The following is a 19,659-nucleotide window of genomic DNA, read 5'->3' on the forward strand; positions in this document are numbered from 1 at the left end:
AGTGTTTCTGTCAATGAGTTTGCCTGTCAGTAAGTGTGCTGTCAGTCTGTGTTTCAAATGAGTGTGTGTCTGTCATTGGCAGTGTGTGTTAGTGTGTCTGTTACAAAACTTACAAGAACTGGTGGGACATATAGATGGAGAGGTGGAGTCATTGCTACAGAAACATGCATGTCTGGACTGGACACATGGGTGTAACGATACCTTACCTTTCCTCCTCGGACCCGCGCAGCACAGCATTCTCTTCACTCACTTCTGGTGAGCGGCACAGCCCTTCTGACGCCGGCCGCACACAAAGCTCTCCCGTTTATAATACGGTGCATGCGCGCCGTAGTCGGCCAGTAAATGCCGACGTAGTCCAAACGCGACCACGCCCCCGGACCTTTTTTAGGGGCGTGGTTTTAAAGCTATAAACCCCACACTATATAAGGGCATCCCTGTCAGTTGTAAGGCACCCTAGTGTGGTTCCTGTTGGTTCCTCTAGTGATTATATTATTCTTGAGTGTGTGTTTCCTGGTTATTGACTTTTGACTTTCCATTTTGACTATTCTGCTCTCTGGTTCCCCGTATTTTGGCTAGGTTATATCGTTTCTCCGTCTTCTGTACTCCCTTGATCTCTGGCTATCCCTTTGACTACTCTAAAACGTTAGTCCGCCCACACTAAGGTCCGGTATACGTTCTCCTCTGGGTTATACTGTCACGATTCGGGGAACCAAACACGCTAATACACACACACAGAAAAGGCGCTGTACCGGACCTTAGAGTGGCCGGGCTAAGCACACAAAGAATAGTCAGGAGACAAGCCGAGTAAGGGGAACCAGAAGACAGAATAACGAGAAACAAGCCGAGGTCAAAGGGTAGGAGAAAGTCACAAAGTCAGATAAACAAGCCAGAGAGTACGTAACCAGAAGCATAAGTTTCAGTAGCAATACTAGCAAGCAAAGACCACAACAGGGCACTGAAAGACAGGAAAGGTAAGTATATAAACCCTGTGTTTAATTCTGATTGGATAATTTCCAATCAGAATTAACAATCACATGTGGGAGATATCTATACCTCCCACTGTGATTGTAGTGCTGTGACTTTAACAGCATTATACATGCTGCCGCTGGGAGACGAGAAGGATGATGCAAGCGCCGTCCGGGGCTGTGAGGACGCCGCTCGCCAACAGGTAGGGGAAGGGGATCCTGACATATACTCTGTGAGAAGGGGTCACTATCGTGACACTGGAGGCCCCAAAAAATTCCGCACCCAGGCGTCATTGACCATAGGGTTTGTCCTGATGTTGTGGGTTCACAGCAACAGCTTTCAAATGCAAATTCCACACCTGGAATCAATTCCACACCTTTTACTTGCCTAATTGATGAAGAATTAATGAAGGAATAGCCCACACCTGTTCATAAAGCAGCTTTGGAGTCAATTGTCCAATTACTTTGGTCCCTTGAAAATAGGGGGCTATGTATTAAACAGCTGTAATTCCAAAACTCTTCCTCCAATTTGTGTGTAAATACCCTCAAATTAAAACTGAGGGATTGAACGCTTTACGTCCATACTCATTATTTACTGTAACTTGAATTTATTTCGGAAAACAGACAAAATAACGAAACCTGTGTCAGAGTCCAAATATTTCCAGACCTAACTGTTAATGTATACCAAAGAGTGATCTTTATTCCAATAATATATACGATACACATAACACACAGGTATAGAAAGTGCACGTACTGCTAATTTAAAAGGTACCTTAGACAGCTATCATCCCTCAATGTTTACATTACAAAGTTCATGTCTATATTAGTATGTTCCCATAAAGTGTCAATGAGACCAACAACCAACAGGTCCACCAATACATATGCAACCTCAAATATGGTCCTATTTGTTGCTTTGATTGTGCACAAACTAAATTATGAAATTATTTTTCCTGTTTTATTTTGTTTTGTTGTTTTTTTCTCCTAGTTGGCTTTAGGACTACTCCAAGTGGGCTTCATAGTCATCTATTTATCTGACTCCCTGATCAGTGGTTTTACAACGGCAGCTGCCATTCATGTTTTAATATCTCAGTTAAAGTTCTTACTTGGACTAACAGTTAAATCATACAGTGGACCTATAGCATTATTTTACGTAAGTTTATTTGTTCACTTGTAACATCAATTCACTGCAGTGCCCTATTAAACAGAAAAAAAATGTGTTTATCTTCTTACAGCTATGTTCATAAATAAGAAACTAATTATATGTCATCAATTGAGTTGTGCCAGGATATTTTCTATAGAAAACTAACAGCTATGATACTAGTGATATAATGATTATATTATAAGCAACTGCATGCTTTCACCAGCCTGGTAAACATAATGTTAATGCTGCAGTTGTGAAATTAGCATGGTTTACGCATGTTGGGCATGTTTATTGAGTTGGAGATTACATATCTGTTTACTAAGCGGTATAAATTTGTGCACTGCTGCTGTATGATTATATTATGCTTTGAAGCCAGTTTAAATATCCTGATTGGCACTTGAAGGTAACTCACCACAAACATCAGATCTTCTTTCCAATGTTAGTCCAGTAAGGTAAAACAATAGACGCAAGTCTGTAAATTGCAAAACCTGGGCACTGTTTACAAATATAAAATAATAAAAGAAAATATAAATACATGCTGGGGTCTGTGAAACTCCAGCATATAAACATAGACATACATTTATTATAACCCTTTTGGGGCTGCAGCACAGAGCAACACAATGCACTGCTGTCACGTGAGGCACTGAAAGTGAAATCCAAGTGACAGAAGTAATACATGCTCAGCATGTGATTAGAAAGAGATGGTCTACTGCCTCACACTGAGAGAGACAATCATCTTGGCCTCTCTATTAAAAAAAAAAGATGATGATAGCCTTCTTCCCCTTACATTTGACCTATGTTTTATCGGGACAGATGGACAGCAGCCATCCAGCCCTGAAAGAGGGCCAAGAAATTCCAATGAAACTACCTTAATTTATGGCCAGTGGTGGCTAGGGTGCCTAAGTCTCTTTCCTCCCACACTTATATAATAAGGGAGGGGACATATCTTATAACTAAATAAAAATTAATCACGTCACAGAAAATAAAAATCTTTATATAGCCATCTCCTGCATTCATGAAGTACAAAAAGACATTAATAAATACAATTTAAGTCATTGGTTAAGTAAGTGAGGAGCTTGTTATTCAGTAGTGGTGGGCTCTCTAGCAACCTAATTAGCAAACAAAATTCAGTTCAAGTTATGTATACATTTTTCCAGAGGAAATATCCTTCATATATCCTTCTTTCCTCAGCTTACTTTTGGAGGTTCAGCAAGGTGGGAAAGCAAGGTTTGTGTTTCCATAGGCACACAATTCATGAAAGTTCCTCCTCACAGTCCTTGAGCAATTCTACAAAGCAGAGCTCAGATCATAGAGCAGCATATTACTCACACTCTGCTTCATTACCATAGCACTTCTTGCATGTCTATGTGGGTTGAGGTACTAACAAATCCATAGGTAGCATTTTGACTTCTTACCTAAAGTCCACTGGGCACCACTCTCTACCTACACTGAACTTGGAGTGTTCCTTTTTAAATGTGTTCTATACTTTGCAATGTAGCCATCAATCAAAATAAAATATAATAACTCTGGATTCACAATATATGTGTTCTTGTGTATTATTAAATAATAGATTAATTATTAGAACAAATGAGTCATAATTATTGCTGCTAGGTTCAATTCATATTGAATTTGTCACCATTAAAGTATTTCAAAGTATTATTACTGAATATGTGTTAATATGTAGTTGTAAGTACCTTTTGTGAGACTATCAATAAATTCAAATCAAGTAATGTCAAAACATTTTATGGCTTTTTAATCTTTAAACATGAATGTTCACTTGTAATCACTAAAACCATATACACACTGGCATTCAGTTTTACAACTATTGATTCTGTTTTACAGACTTTGAGAGATATATTTACACAGATTACAGACACAAATATTGCTGATCTGGTTACCTCGATAATCATCATGGTTGTAGTGTTTGCAGTAAAAGAGATTAATGACCGTTTCAAAGCAAAGATACCTGTACCAATTCCTATTGAAGTGATTATGGTAAGAAATGTTCTCTTTCAAATGCAAATCCAAGTGTGTGTATGTGTGTGTGTGTATATATATATATACATATATAATTAAAATGAACACTTTGAAAAATACTTAACACACATATGTAATATATGTATAAAATGACCATGCAGTCTTACTGCTCAATTCTCTGTGATTTAGGAGTTAAAGTACTTTGTTTATACAGCCCTAGTCACACTTCCCATGACTGAGACTCACATGATCTCCCAACACATTACAGAAAAAAATAAGCTCAAAGCAATAGATAAGAATTTGTAAAATAAACACGCTGTATTGTAAGATCTGACTAAATAAAAAAATAAAAAAGGGATTCATGTAGCCTGTGTCAGTCAAAGCCAGGGGAGGTGTGGCTCTGGTTGCATAAACATAAACAAATGTTATTTAACTCTTAAATGACAGAGAAAAGAGCAGTGGGAATGCAGGAACATAATTGATACACCAAAATTGCTTCATTATGCTAAACTGGTTTTTTTGTGATCAGAGTGTCCCTTTAAATAAAAGGCAACAATTTTATTTTTCATATTTTGTAATTAAGCTGTAATTGTGTATATTTATTACCTATGGTTTTGGACACTGATTTATTGACAACTGCAAGGTAACATTCCCCAACATACTAGGATGATGTCTGTCTTCTCTCAGGACATTTCCACACTATTTACAAAGAAGAAATGCAGTTCCTATTTGCTAAAATTCCTGAACCCTCAACATTCATTGTCTCATAGATAAATAGTAGTGTTCAGACTACACTTTTCAAAACATAAGCCCTTGAGGAATGCACTGTTGAATTCAACTTTAAGATAAATGATCTTCCCTAGTGCAACACAGCTGTATGTATTACAACAGAATGGAATGCCTGGAAAGGTCTTTACAGGAATTGTCCAAATACTATCTGTGGGATGATTTGTGAATCCATTGTTTCCAATGAGCATAACAGAGGGACTTGCATAAACCTGAATGAACGAAATGTTTATTGGTTCTTCTATCAGATATACATCTAAAAATCCTCGTGGACATGATTTAAAGGGAATTATTAGGATGAGTACCATTGAGTACCCAGCTCTAACTTATTGCCCATTACCCAGGTCTGTACATGCAATCCAACAGTAACAATGTAGTGCACAATGAATCACTACTCACCTCCTTCTAGAGTTCATAGTTTGTTGGTCTCCTTGGACAGTCTACCCCGCTAAAAGTGGAATAATATGACTTGTAACAAGCCACTATCAATTCTCTGGTTTCCCCAATATCATTTAGCTTTATTTTTTTTTCTCCTATTAGCTCAGTATTGCATTCTATCAACAATCCTATATCATACTAGTAAGAGTAGAAAAACTATAAATACCTTTTGGTGTATTTTTTTTTTTTTTACAGTTTATTATTTTATAATCTTCCAAGAGTGAATGGGGTGAACATATTAGTGTTTTTTTGCTGTTATCTTATCTTAACTGCCCACTGATATCATCTACAGTTAATGTTTGTCATCCTATGTGAATGACTTCAGATACATCTGAACTTCTTAACTCCATACTATTAGTGAGCAGAGGTTATTCACTAAAAGGGGATTGTAGAGAGCTAACAACAGATATCAATATTTTAGACAAATATAACCAAACTTATAAAAATGTCCAGAATCATTTCAACCTAAGATTTGCAATTTCTTTGTTAATTCTAATGTATAATTCCTGGTTTAATTAATAATCTCAAGGTGTCACACTGACAGTATTATACATTGAGGTGTGAATTGTTAGGAATTCAAAACCAATTTGTTTTTTTGTCTGCGATAGTAATACATAAAGCACGACAAAATTTATACAGTGGCATTGTGACCGCAAACAGTGCCGATATTTCACTGTTTGTTTTCATAATTAACCACTTCTGACTCGTTTTTATTGTTACTCAAGTGATGAGTTACATTTAAAAGACAGCCTTATTAGAAATAAAGCACATGAGTGTTTAATGGAGACATTACTTTTGAATACACTTTTGCAGTGGCCTGTATTACGTTACCATGCTAGGATTGCTTTTACCTTGTAAAAGGAATAAACTGAATGAGCAAGATCAAGTGTGGACAGATTGAATAAGGGAACATATTGGCAATGACATCACCATTGATCACATGTCTATTCCCATAAGCAGGTTCACTTGACAACACAGCTATCTGCCTTTTGATATTTTTTATTACTAATAACTAAAATTTTGGTCGGCTGAATCAAATTGTTTGAAAAAAAAGAATTAGCTTTACATAGTTTGAATATTGTCCATTTGGCAGTTTTCAAACGATTCTTCTTCTTCAATGATGCTGCACCCTGCCTGTAACACTTCTACAATACACACTCACTTATGCAGTAAACTGCAGTCACACACTGTATTGCAATTTGCAAAGCACAAGCAGTGGCACTATAGTACACTGGAAATCAAATAATCTGTCTCTAACAAAAAAAAAAAAACACCAAAAAATAAATAAAAAACATAAACCTGTAAAATAATTCTTAATCTAAATCAGTGAACCAAACTTAGTCTAAGTGATGTACTGGCGGTGCATAGGCACAGCAATGACCTAGCCACACTTTCTCAATCTTTCATCTTTTTCAGCAATTTATTCCCCCACCTCCAAGAAAAAAACTAGCTTTTCCTCCATCCTGTGCTTCTGCTTCTGGCACCAAGGCTGGAACTCTGAATCACAAAATGAATTGGTCATTTTATTTGTGAAATGTCCATAAGGCTCTTCAGATTTATTGAATTTTGCACAACCTGCCGATTGGCAAAATTTGGAATAAATGCACTTCATTTGACTAATGCACAAGTCTATTGTATTGACCAATATGTTCACTATTCCTCACTTACAGTAATGTTGGAAACATTGTATATGAGATGTATATTTCTAATATATTTTAACTACCTTAATTTATGTTTGAATTACTTTGAAGTATTCCATAAAATATTAAATAAAGCTACAATATATTTTATTTTGCAGACTGTTATTGCAACCGGTGTATCATATGGATTTGACTTCAAAAATAAATATAACGTAGGCACTGTTGGGACACTTGCATCAGGGCAAGTACATAATTTTTTCTAAAAAAAAATGTTTTTTTATCCCTGTCTTAAGGGGGACAAAGCTAAAATGCTTTTAAATGCTTATGTTGTGTTAGCGCCTGTAAAGTGAACACTGAATCAACATTTCAAGCAGTAAGTAACCATCTATGCCAATGTTCCATATTGAAAGTTAAACTTCGCATCCTACATGTTGAAGTTTTGGTTGGTGGATGTTGAAGTTGGTGGATGTTGAAGTTTTAAGATGATGTTTTAAGATAATGTTTTAAGCTAATATGACCCAGGTGCAGAGATAGCAATAACATACATCAACTCATAGGCAGCTGCGTTTGCTACCCAAATGGCAACTCAATGGGAGGACCCTGAAATTCATCATTAAAGGAGACTAGGCATGTGCAAAATCTGCTGAAACGGGACAGATTTCAAATATGTCCTATTTTTTCACATTTCTATTTGCTCTAAAAAAAACTAGGGGGCAGCAGAACTGAAACACTGAAAGAGTGTATACTGGTAAAACAGTATCATTAACATAAATTGATCTTTATGAAAAGCAGAATTGGATTCTACGTAAAACAGGTCCTATAAAGGGCATCACAAAATCCACAAAGTTACTGGGGAGCTTTATCCAGTATTTGTATTAAAAGGAGAGCCCCTGTCCTCCAACACCAGACTGATGTATCCTGCTTTAGCAGGGCAGTCTTAAGTTCATGTTTTAGAAAGTAGCAGGGCAGTCTTAAGTTATACTTTTAGAAAGTATAACCAGACATATGCACATTTCTTAAGTTTGTGGCAGTCATACTTTTTTTAGGGCTGAATCATCATAGTTTGGTATTCCTTCGCAGACAACAATAAATATTACTTTGCAAACAGCACTTTGTTCATTTGCATTCATAAATATTCTATAGAGCTGAATTTCTGTTCTCTTTAAAAAAAAAAAAAAAAATGAAACAAATTCATGCAGTTGCTGACAATGTAGCTATTATGATGTGCTGAATATATGTGACTCTCTTTAAAATGCAGCCATGTTTTCTATTGCCAGTGCATTTTAAACATCCTGTCTTTCATCTTGCTTAAAATAACAGTGTTCTTTTTCATTTGCCCAGATTTGAGGCTCCAAAGGCACCAGATATTAAGGTTTTTGAGTCCTGTGTTGCTGATGGATTCTCCATTGGAATAGTAGGATTTGCAATCGCTTTTTCTGTTGCTAAAGTGTATTCTATCAAGCATGACTATGTCATCAATGGTAATCAGGTTAGTTAATATAATAGCCTTATATGCATAATTAGACAGTAACATAGGTTTGCTCCCTGAATACCTGGCAAACTGGAGTAAAGTGTTGAATTAAGGTCTACACGTTGTGGTGTATTTTGATTCCCTCCTTTTCCTGACACGTCTATGCCCCTATCCCTTTATCCTTAACATGTTTATGTTTCTATCTTTCCCTCAGAGCCTTGTTTCTCATTAGGCAGAGTAGGCACCTGCCATTAGGAGGTGCCCGTTTTTAGCACTTATAATGTACCTTTTTAGGCTGGTGGTAAAAGATAATTACCAGGAAGCTTTGGCCAAAGTTTTTATTAGTCCTGTAAGCCTCCTTTGTTTGAATCCAGAGCTGCAGGAACAGTTACAGAGAATGTAAAATTCAGTGCTGTCCCAACTGCTCCAGTGTTTGTATGTTAGACTGGGCAGGAAGTGGAAGGGATCACTTCCCATTTCCAACAAACATGCTCTCACCAGTAAAGGTCTTGCAGGAGGAGCAGGGTCTGCATTGAGAGATGCTCACTAAAACAGCTGCTGTAGTTCAAAAATCAATCATAGGAGGCTAACTGGATTATAAGAGACATAGGAGGGTGAGTACCTTTCAGCTAATCCTTTAAACTCCACATGCCCTTAACACCCTTTTCAATGTAACTTCTCCAAAAGATAAACACCTTTCTTAGTTCCAAGTTTAATCACTAAACTTAAAAAAAAAAAAAACTTTACCTTAATCCTAGGCTTCCCTCCTCTTAAAAACTAAATATCTGACCTGCCACATTCTAAGTTTAAACCAACTGTAACCATAAATCTAATAATTTTAAATATCCCTTTAACCGCAACACCTCTAATGTATTAAAAACCTCTCAACACTAAACGCCAGTGGTGTACATACCACGGTTGCAGGGGTCACTGCTGCGACCGTGCCTGTCACTTCAAGGGGCCCAGCCGTCCTGCTGACCCCTGCGACCGAGTGCCCGCCGCCATGTGTTGCGGCCCCGGCCTGCGTGGCAAACTGTTAGGGCCACCCAATGGCTATGGATTTCCAGGGGGCCCGGTCAGCACTGCGGTGCTTTAACAGCACGCCTGGGCTGCCTGTAATGACATCACAGCTGGGAGGAAGTGACTGCCCCGTCACTCCTCCCAGCTATCAGACAGAGCCACGCGGAAGGAAGGAGAGGGAGTCAGAGTGGGTACTTTAACTCCCATCAGCCTGAGCCACCACTGGACCCCAGGGAAAGTCACCCTCCTGCACCTAAAAGGTAGGAAACAGGAGGGTGACTTAAACATTTTGGATATGTGTGTGTTTGTATGTATGTGTATGTGTTTGTGTGTGTGTGTGTGTGTGTGTATGTCTGTCTGTGTGTGTGTGTGTGTGTCTAGGTATGTATGTGTGTCTGTATGTGTGTGTCTGTGTGTCTGTATGTCTGTGTGTATGTGTGTGTCTCTGTATGTGTGTCTGTATGTATGTGTCTGTGTGTGTGTCTGTCTGTATGTGTGTATGTGTCTGTGTGTCTCTGTCTGTTTTTATATGTATGTATGTGTGCCTGTCTGTTTGTATGTGTGTGTGTATGTGTCTGTATGTGTCTGTGTGTCTGTCTGTGTGTATGTATGTGTCTTTCTGTATGTGTGTGTGTGTCTGTATGTATGTATGTGTCTGTGTGTATGTGTGTATGTATGTGTCTCTGTATGTATGTATGTGTGTCTGTATGCTGTATGTATGTGTCTGTGTGTGTGTCTGTCAGGGGGTGGGGGGACCATGGATCAGTTTCGCACCGGTGCCCCATGGATTGTGTGTACATCACTGCTAAACACACTGTAATCTAACTCTTATGGTACTGCCTCTCTAAAATGTGTTTCTCAATGGGAAGCACTAAATTGGTGAAGCATGGCAATTGCTACGCATGCACCCTATGTCCCCAATGCGTCTCTATGAGAAGCATTAATCGGATAGAGATCAAAGGCTGCTGGAATGGGGCAGCTGCTGCAAGGAAACTGCCCTGCTCTAAAACTAATGTAATGTTTATAACTTTTTTATGTTTTCCTTTTAAAAACAAGTTAATATTAAAGTTAAAAATAAATATATTTATTTCAAGAGTAAAATCTCCAGTGCACATCCTTCTACCTTAAATATAAGTTCAGCACTTGCATAACAGCTAATATATTTTAAAGCTGATAAATAGATAATGATTGATCTCATGCAGGAATTGGTAGCATTTGGATTAAGCAACATTTTTGGTGGATGCTTCAGAGGGTTTGCTGCTGCTACATCTTTGTCGAGGTCAGCTGTCCAGGAGAGTACAGGAGGCAAAACCCAGGTATTTATGTCATTATTGTTAAAAGAGCACGGCTTTATTTGAAATGTTGTTGATAGATACCAGTCATTAGCTGATAGTTGTTTGCAAACACTAACGACTGAAAAGTTTCCAACATCTTGGTCTAGGCTTTTCAGCTTAATGCCAGTCCACTAGTGACTTTTAGTTAAAATACAAAAAAAAAAAACTAAATTCCAAAGCCAACACTACTGGCAACCTTAAAATACATCAACTGCACATGGTTGTAGTTGGTGAGTCAGCGGTATGTTTGTAGTTAGTTGGAGTGGCTTGTGTAAGGTTTCGCATTTGGCTGGTCATTCGTGGCTGGTAATTACAAACATACCGATACACACTACTTAGGGTACACACATCACTTAAATTTAGTAGTTTAAATTAATTGATAAAACTGTTTTTTCTGGACTGCATGCTACTTCAGTGAGATCCTCCAGGATCTGAATAGATCCTGGCAAGGTATCCAAGCTGATTGTGGCCGGTGCTGTGCTTTGTTAGCTGCACAGCACCTATTTCAGTGCAATCGGCACTCCATTCATATTTATACTGAGTGAAATTATGAAAACTAATAATAGATGGCAGTCACAGACCACCATCTACTGTTTCAAACAGTAAACCTCAGAATTGACATTTGTAGTGGGTTACCTTAGAGTTAGGGTTGGGGTTAGTGGTGGAGTTAGGGTTATGGTAGGGTTAGGCTTAGATTTAAGGTAGGGTATAGTTAGGGTAGAATTATGGTCAGCTGCAGGGTATAGTTAGCGTAGGGTTAAGGTTAAAGGTAAGATTAGGATAGACATACAGTTGGAGTTGCAAGCACTAGGTAAGGGGTATGGTTGGTATAGCATTAGTGTGGGGTTTGGAAAGGGTTAACGTTAACTATCAAAGATTCATTTCCATTCTGGACATATTAGGTATTTAACAATCAGCACTGATATATGAACATATTTTGAGTTCTTTTAAATTAGTGGCAGTGAATGTGTAATAATTATTATAAACAAAATATTTTCCCCCATTTTGCACATTTTATTCACATATAATGCTATGTTAGGTATACATATACATATACATTAAATGTACACGTTTTCTTTCCTTTAAAAAAATATATATATATATATTATTTATTTATATATATGTATGTATAATATGGGTCAATTTGAATAGAAACCTTTAAATTACTGTGGACCAAACCTATAGCTCAGATCCAAGGTTTTGAGTTGGATCAGAACGTTGACAATTGCCTTTATTCTTAAGAGTTTAAATAAATTGTTAGTGAAAATGGTTAATGTTTACCTTGCTTAATGTAGACTGTTGTAATGGATCAGTGTATCTCTCTCTCTCTTTACATATATATATATATTTATTTTCTAAGCATGAGGTGATGCTATCAAAATTTATTGCCCTTAGTTCTATATTTGAATGTATGCCTATTATGGTTACTGTAAAATCATTCTAGAATATATTAAGTCATGCTTTTTTTCTTCCAGTGTGAAAGATCACTATTTCCTAATGTTTACCTTCCAGGCATAATCTATTAATTTTAAATTATGTCATATCAGCTAAATCTTGCTCACTCTGAGACATGAGGACACAATCTTTGTTTTGATTTTTTTTTTTATGCTTATACATATGTTTTATGTGTGGTCCAATGCTATAATGAATATGGTGGCATTTTTCTTATAAAATTATATAATTTTTACATAAGGTTTAATATGTTATGATTGAAATTTTACATTTATATAATTAAATTAATTTTATATAGTTGTTGTTTTTTTAGATTAATTGATATAACTTTCTGCTTAATTTGCACATGACTGTTAATGTATATGTCTTACAAACTTAAGTATAATGTTGGTACTATTCTAGATGCATATTTGTATGATGCTCCTGTGAGTCCTAGTTGGGGCCTTAAAGTTTTATTTATTTTTTGTTTGTACAAATGTTTCATTTCAATTACATACACTTGACTTATGAAAAGAATAGTGTGTTTGGCCTTCTCGTTTATTTGTATAGCTGTTTGGTATAATATAATATGGCTTGGTATGTTTTTGTAGGGTTGATGTGTATTGCCACATAGCTAAAATATATTTTCTATAGGAAGCATTGTGGGCTTTCCAGTTGTTACCTTGATTTTGCATCTTCTCACCAGGCAGAAGCATGTTTTACACTGTCAGATATAGCAGCAGCCCATAAACTTTAGAGACAAGCTTAGAAACCAGTCAGTATTACAGTAAATAGCAATGTATGATGGGAGCTGTCACCAGTAACTTCAGCCGGTAATTCCCAGTTGCGAATGGTGAGATTTTGAAGCTTTTTTTTTTATACAAAGTGCCTACTTAGATAGTCCATGAGCTGACAATCTAAAGGTTATAATGGAGATTTGAAACAAGAGGTAGCAGGGGGGATTTGGAAGTGATGGCCAGAGAAAATTAAAGGAAAGTTGCAGCTGCTGGTAAAATGTAAAGGGAATGAGGGTATAGTTGAGTACGATCTCAAGCAGCTGAAGGAGCATGCTATAAATTTAGAAGGAACCTGGGTAGGCAGGCAGAGATGTGTTTGGCTGTCTAATGCTTAGAGAGTGTCTGAGTTTTTGCTGAGAACTGGGTTAGTGGATTAAGGCCTTAAAAACACTGATGGCGATAAGACACAGTTATATGTGGGTGTTTTCAGTCAGGAGGGGTAAAAAAAAGGGGGGGGGGGGTGACAAGCAAACAATTGTTGTATACAATTAAAAAGTGTTATAATTCTATAACCCCAAATATGAATAATTATATGTACATGAAATATTAGTGGAATACATTCACTGGAAATAACAATGAAAAACGGCTTATTAGTAAACTACAGGTATAAATGGTAACATTGGTATAGCAAAATTAATAATATGGTGGCAAATTTTGATACTGTTCTTGTTGTTTAATTCTGTTCTATTTTTGTCTGGCAAAACAGATACTTATTATTGAAAAAAAAAACCTAGAAGACAAATTAGATTCAAAATTGAGGGTGCAGGCAAACAGGCTGCGACAGAAATATTTTTACAAATTTTTGAAGGAAACGAAGGAAATCATTCATTGACATTGAAACAAACAAATTTAAAGTCGGTTATTACAGATGTAGCAAATACAACTAAGATTCTGCATCCACCTTGTGGCACCTATCTTTTCATATATACCTGTCAGACACAATTTTGTTGGTTCTCTATGTCTGGTATTTCCTGTAATATTTTATTCTGTCAATAATAGACAATAGAATGTAAGCTCGTTTGAGCAGGGTCCTCTTCAACCTATTGTTCCTGTATGTTTTCTTATAATTGTCCTATTTATAGTTAAATCCCCCCTCTCATAATATTTTAAAGCGCTACGGAATCTGTTGGCGCTATATAAATGGCAATAATAATAATAAAAATGATAAACAACGGTTTCATTGGTTAACTTATATGCTTCCAGCCGTTCATCACTGGCCTACTTGACATGTTACAAAAACACTTTTGATGTAACTAATTTTTTTTTATTTTTTTTATAGATTGCTGGTCTCTTGTCAGCTATCATGGTTATGATTGTCACTTTGGCCATAGGATTTCTTCTTGAACCATTACAAAAGGTACTTTACATACTTGGACACTATGATTAAATTACATAACGGTGAACACAACATTTAAGTTTTAGAAAATATTTGTTGTCAGTGAACCAGGGATGCCAGTTTATTAACAAAGAGTACATAATAAACATACTAGGCTTAAGCCAATACTTTTTTTTTTTTTAAATATAATTCTTTATTTTTGTTGTGCAGGTAGGTACATTGCATGATTAAACGCCACAACAGCGTACACGTTTTATGCAGGAAAAACAGTGGTAAGAGTATGTGCACAATTTTTTGTTTTTTTTTGTTTTTATATTTGAACAGGCTTAACATGAGTTTACATAACAACTTGCAGTATACATTTCGGGTTAGATACAAAACACATGAGGGTTATGCAAGGTGAGTCTAGCTAGAGTGAATAGCATATAAGGTTAACCATGAGCTCGGGAAATAGAGCGTGCTGTGTGTCTTGCGTTCTATAGTGTAAACGTGATGTGCGGACGTAATACTGCACTTTTTTGTAGTAATACAGGCTAAAACTAGTTATATCTGACATTGCGAAGATAACAAGTGTTATCGGGGCATACTGGGTAGGCTGACATTAACATTGTCAGATAAAATGGGATACTAGAGTAACGCATTAACCTTTGGTTTATTCTGTAGCTTAGTATCTGCTGGGTACTATTCCTAGGGATGGAGCATGTTTAAGAAACTATTTGTAGGGTGTGGATTAAAATAGCATGCTCACCCAGAGCTTAGATGTTTCCGCGGCTGCGGGAGGGGGGCTGTCAGTTAAGCCGGTGTGCTCCAGGATATTTGCCTCCAAGGGAGGTATCTCGTCTTGACCAATCTGGCTAGTGCATCACAGTGTGTACAAATTAAGCTCTTGTTATGCTGTGTGAAAAAAGTAATGAGCATTACCTTTCAACAATAGGGCACAATTTCAATGCAAAAAGGATGTTTAGGCTATCTTATCTTGTAAATCAAGACCTACAGACACGTCTCACACAGGCAATATTGCAGATTTGCCATTAGTCAGTTATGTGCAGAGAGTGGCATTTTATATTAGCTGGCATATAAACATAAGAGGTGGTAAAGTAAAAGTTATATCAAGTTGGCATATAAACATAAGAGATTGTAAAATAAAAGTTAAATCAAGCCCATTAAGCACTGAGTGCAGGCTGTACATTAAGGCCTCTATGGTCTTTGTATAGGGATGCTTATCCAATGCCGGTTAATGGCGGGCTGCTAGGACTGGGACACCCAAGTCCACCACTCTGTATAGAAGGGGGCCGCCAGCCCCAAATGCCTGTGCGATCCCTGGCCGCAGAGCAACTCAGTCCAGATATCGGACCAGGGCTTCTGTGACCTCTCCAGGCTCATGGTCTGCGCTGCCAGTTGCGAATCACCTGACGGAATGGCTTAGTCCGGTATTTTCGGCTCACCCCAGGGTGCCTAGCCGGCAAGCGGCGGCAGGACAGCAAGGCAGTGTGGTGTTGTGCTGTTATCCTCTCCGGCGCCCAGAAATACCTACGGTATGTCCATTGGCAAGGCTTTTGTGCCCCGGCATCAGATTGGCAGACAGCCATTTTAGCTGTAATCTTCTGTGTAGCAGATTGCTCAGGGTTGCTCGAGATTGCTCAGGTTGGGACTCGGCGGCCATCTTGGGCTCGGCCTGCAGTCTTCGCTCCGGCAGAGGGTCTATGTGCTGTAGAGACGGAGGTTTCCCCAGCGGGGACCGGGATATCCCCCACCGGTCCAGAGGGGGGGGGATGCGCAGGGCTGCTGCTCAAAGTGGTCCCCATGTTGGGAGATCGGCCGCCTGTCATGAGGCCACCTTCTGTGCTAGGCCGCATATGAGGAGTGTGGTATATCTCGTCAGAAGTACTCAATGCTTGTATCCACGAGCTCCCACGCGATTCAGTAATGAGTAGTCGTGGTGCTGTAGAAATCACGATTGTGGCCAGTAATAGTCAAGATTTAGCTTAGTTTTATCGGAGCTCTGCACCAGCACGTCTGACCAGCTCGGCTGCTAGGCCCTGCCCCAGCCAATACTTTTTTATTTAAAATATATTCTATTTGTATTTTCCATATTTCTAAACAGTAGAATGCCAAAGCATACCCCCATCCCGAGAGATATCGTATATTATTAAGTTCCTCATTTTTATAATGTTTCATGAAAAATATCTGAAATTACTCATCCATAAATTTAGGTCATAATGCACTACAAAAACATAAATATGTTTTATTTCCCAAAACATTTGTTTAATTCATGACAATGGACATTAGTAAAATGCAAAACTAATAGAAATTTCCTTTTCATTTGCAGTCTGTTCTAGGAGCCTTAGTTGTTATCAATTTGAAGGGAATGCTTATGCAGTTTAATGAAATTCCACCGCTCTTTCGGAAAGATAAAATTGATTGTGTAAGTAGTCTTTTTATTTTTGCATTTTTACAAAATAATTATTCCCCACTGTGAATCTAGAGTTAGGGGCAAACAAACATAGTAATCATTATGATATGCAGTTCAGCCTGCAAGTCCATGGATAATATGAAAAATGCTTTCCTAACATAATAGGGAAGATGCCAACCGTAAACAGATTTTGAGTATATTGGGGAAAATGTATATTAAAGTGTTTTGTTCTAAATAGTGGCCTAAAGTAGTAAAGGTTGTACAATCACAATGGAAACCAGTGGAACCAGCAGGCACATTCCATTGAGGACTCTTCCCATTGTCAGTTGTTGCCTCATTTTAGAGAACAGAACACCTTAATAAATGTTCTTACAAAATGTCCAAGGCACAATTGTTTATGAAACAGTTTTATATTATAACTATATTTGTGCAAGCTACCACTAGGATGTTTCAATTTTGCTAGCAAAAACAAAACCAATATGTATTTAACTGACTGGAATCCAAGGAAAACAAAAGCAAAAGGCTTACGATTTGTGAAAAAAGAGCATGCAATGTTATTTGTTTTATATCTATACCTATTTTAAAATATGCTTTCAAATGACACTCTAACCATGATAACATCTTATACTCACTGAAAATGTCATGAAAACTCTTGTCGCTGGTGTGATACCAGAGTGGGATACCAGAGGACAAAGGGCCAAGAAACCTTATTGTGCATGTGTTTGGAGGCTCTTTGTGATATTGCATGTGTAGAATAAGCTAATTATGGTGTGGTGTTTAGTGAAATAAGTCGGTTTCAGTTGTGTTGTGTTTGTGGTGTAATATGTGTGGCTAGGGGCTGTAGAGAGTGAAAGAGTGTATCCATAGGGGCATAGCATGTGTTTAGGGTATGTAGGGTATGTAGCTAGTGCATGTGTGTGTAAGGGATGCTCTGTGGCTTTGTTGGGGTGAAGTGTGCGTAGAGGTGCAATGTGTGTGTGATGGATGCAGTGTGTATATAGGTGCAGAGTGTGTAGGGGTGCAGAATGTGAAGGGGTGCAGTGTGTGCTATGTGAGTGTGAGGGATGCAATGTTTGTGTGTGAGGGCCCCAGTGTGTGTGAGGGGTGCATGTGTGTGATGGGTGCAGTATGTGTAGGGGGTCAGTGTGTAAAGTGGCAGTGTGTGTGTCTGGTTTACACAGTGCAGAGTTTTGGTGCGCTTTAGCCTACCAATGCATTTCTATTGGAAAGCATTGGATTGGCTAATATCAACATTGGAGGTGGGGCTTCAAGGAGGACTATGGTGCTGTGAGGGAGAACAGATAAGTAAAATAAATTTTTTAACCCTTGCAGTGCTGGCCGAGTCACATACTAGGGCCCTATAGCGTTAGGAATACATATTTGTATTTCTAACACTATAGACTACCTTTAAGAAATACTATAATTCACTTTTTCTGCCGTTTCTAAAGATTCTAAAAAGTACTAAACTAAAGATCATTTAAAGCCCTGGCGAGTGGTTTATTGGAATATGCTTAGTCCCGTTTTGACATAAATTATTTTCACATATTATATGACATATGATGATGTGGTGGTACTTGTTCTTAGTAAACTATCTGAACCTATTTGACCTTTGATTAGCTATATTTATTTCCCTGCTTTATATTTTCCAAGCATCACAATTCCATGTGATAATCTGTGCAATGTCCAAAACCATAAAGAGCAATGCAAAATATCTTTGATAAACAATGAAAGCTTCTTAGAGCAGCACACCATGATAATAATGTATGATATGTTTATCTTGTTTGGGAAAAAAAGACACAGGTTGGTTTGCATAGTAAGATCACAAAAAGTCCAAAGTGCCATAATAATAGTAGTAATAAAACTGGAGTTTATATAATATGTATCAGTTACAAATCTTAGAAGCTGCCATAATCAGTTAAAGGGGCATTATCATGTTTTTAATTTTCTTTAAAGGGACACTCCAGGCACCCAGACCACTCCTGCCCATAAACTGCAATAATTACCTTGCAGGGTTAACTCCTCCTCCACTAGAGGGCACTTCCTGTTTCATAGCACAGGTTTTCTGTGCTAGAGCATCGCTGGACGTCCTCACGCTGTTTGAGGACCTCCAATGTCGCTCAATTCCTCAATAGGAAAGCATTGAACAGCATTTTCAATGCTTTCCTATGGAGAGCTCTAATGCGCATGCCGCGCACGCGCATTATTTCTCCTCAGCCGGCGGGCGGGATCAGTCTCCCCCGCCGGCTGACGTAATGATTGGGAATAGCGGCGGCGACCCGAAACCACCGCCGAGGGACATCGGCGGGGATCTCAGGTAAGTCACTGAAGGGGTTTCCACCCCTTCAGCAACCGGGAATGGGTGGTGGGAGGGAGAGGGGACCTGCAGTGCCAGGAAAACTGATTGTTTTCCTGGCACTGGAGAGTCCCTTTAAGCATGATCTGAAAATTCTTTTAAAAACATTATAAATGTCAGTTCTTTCATTCTGCAAAGACAAGTCATTCAAATGCCTAATGGATACTCTGTTTTGACTCTAGTGAGATGAGCACAAGAGTCAGCACAGTTCCCTAGGAAACTGCCGTTTGTCACCAATTATGTCATTGGTAACTGGTCATTCGCATGATTTCACAAAAGCCTAAGGAAGGGCAGAATATAGGTGTTCCATCTGCCGCACTCTTATAAACTTTAAGTTGTCAGTTCCATGAAAAAAGACCCAAGGGGACCAGCACAATGAACTGGCACACCAGTTGCAGGACCAAAAAGGCTGTGTGTGAGGGGGTTAGATGGCTTTGGGGGCTGGGGAACAGATTTAGTCACAGACATACTTTGTGTGTGTCTGTGAGTGAATGTGTGTGTGTGGGTCAGTGAGTGTGTATGTGTCTATCAGTGAGTGCATGCGTCTGTCAGTGTGT

General features: G+C 38.2%; 1 protein-coding gene across 1 annotated transcript in view; it reads left to right on the plus strand.

Moving 5' to 3' along the window:
- The window catches only part of LOC134602788 (chloride anion exchanger-like), a 57,981-nt gene that overhangs the window by 14,739 nt on the left and 23,583 nt on the right, over nucleotides 1–19,659 (plus strand). Inside the window, exons 6-12 of the mRNA XM_063448111.1 lie at nucleotides 1,951–2,115; nucleotides 3,949–4,101; nucleotides 7,106–7,188; nucleotides 8,289–8,436; nucleotides 10,641–10,754; nucleotides 14,280–14,357; nucleotides 16,666–16,761. Coding sequence (XP_063304181.1) covers nucleotides 1,951–2,115; nucleotides 3,949–4,101; nucleotides 7,106–7,188; nucleotides 8,289–8,436; nucleotides 10,641–10,754; nucleotides 14,280–14,357; nucleotides 16,666–16,761 — 837 coding nt within the window. The remainder of the gene's footprint in view (nucleotides 1–1,950; nucleotides 2,116–3,948; nucleotides 4,102–7,105; nucleotides 7,189–8,288; nucleotides 8,437–10,640; nucleotides 10,755–14,279; nucleotides 14,358–16,665; nucleotides 16,762–19,659) is intronic.

This window comes from Pelobates fuscus, chromosome 3 (genome assembly GCF_036172605.1).
Source record: "Pelobates fuscus isolate aPelFus1 chromosome 3, aPelFus1.pri, whole genome shotgun sequence".
NCBI classification, from domain to species: domain Eukaryota; kingdom Metazoa; phylum Chordata; class Amphibia; order Anura; family Pelobatidae; genus Pelobates; species Pelobates fuscus.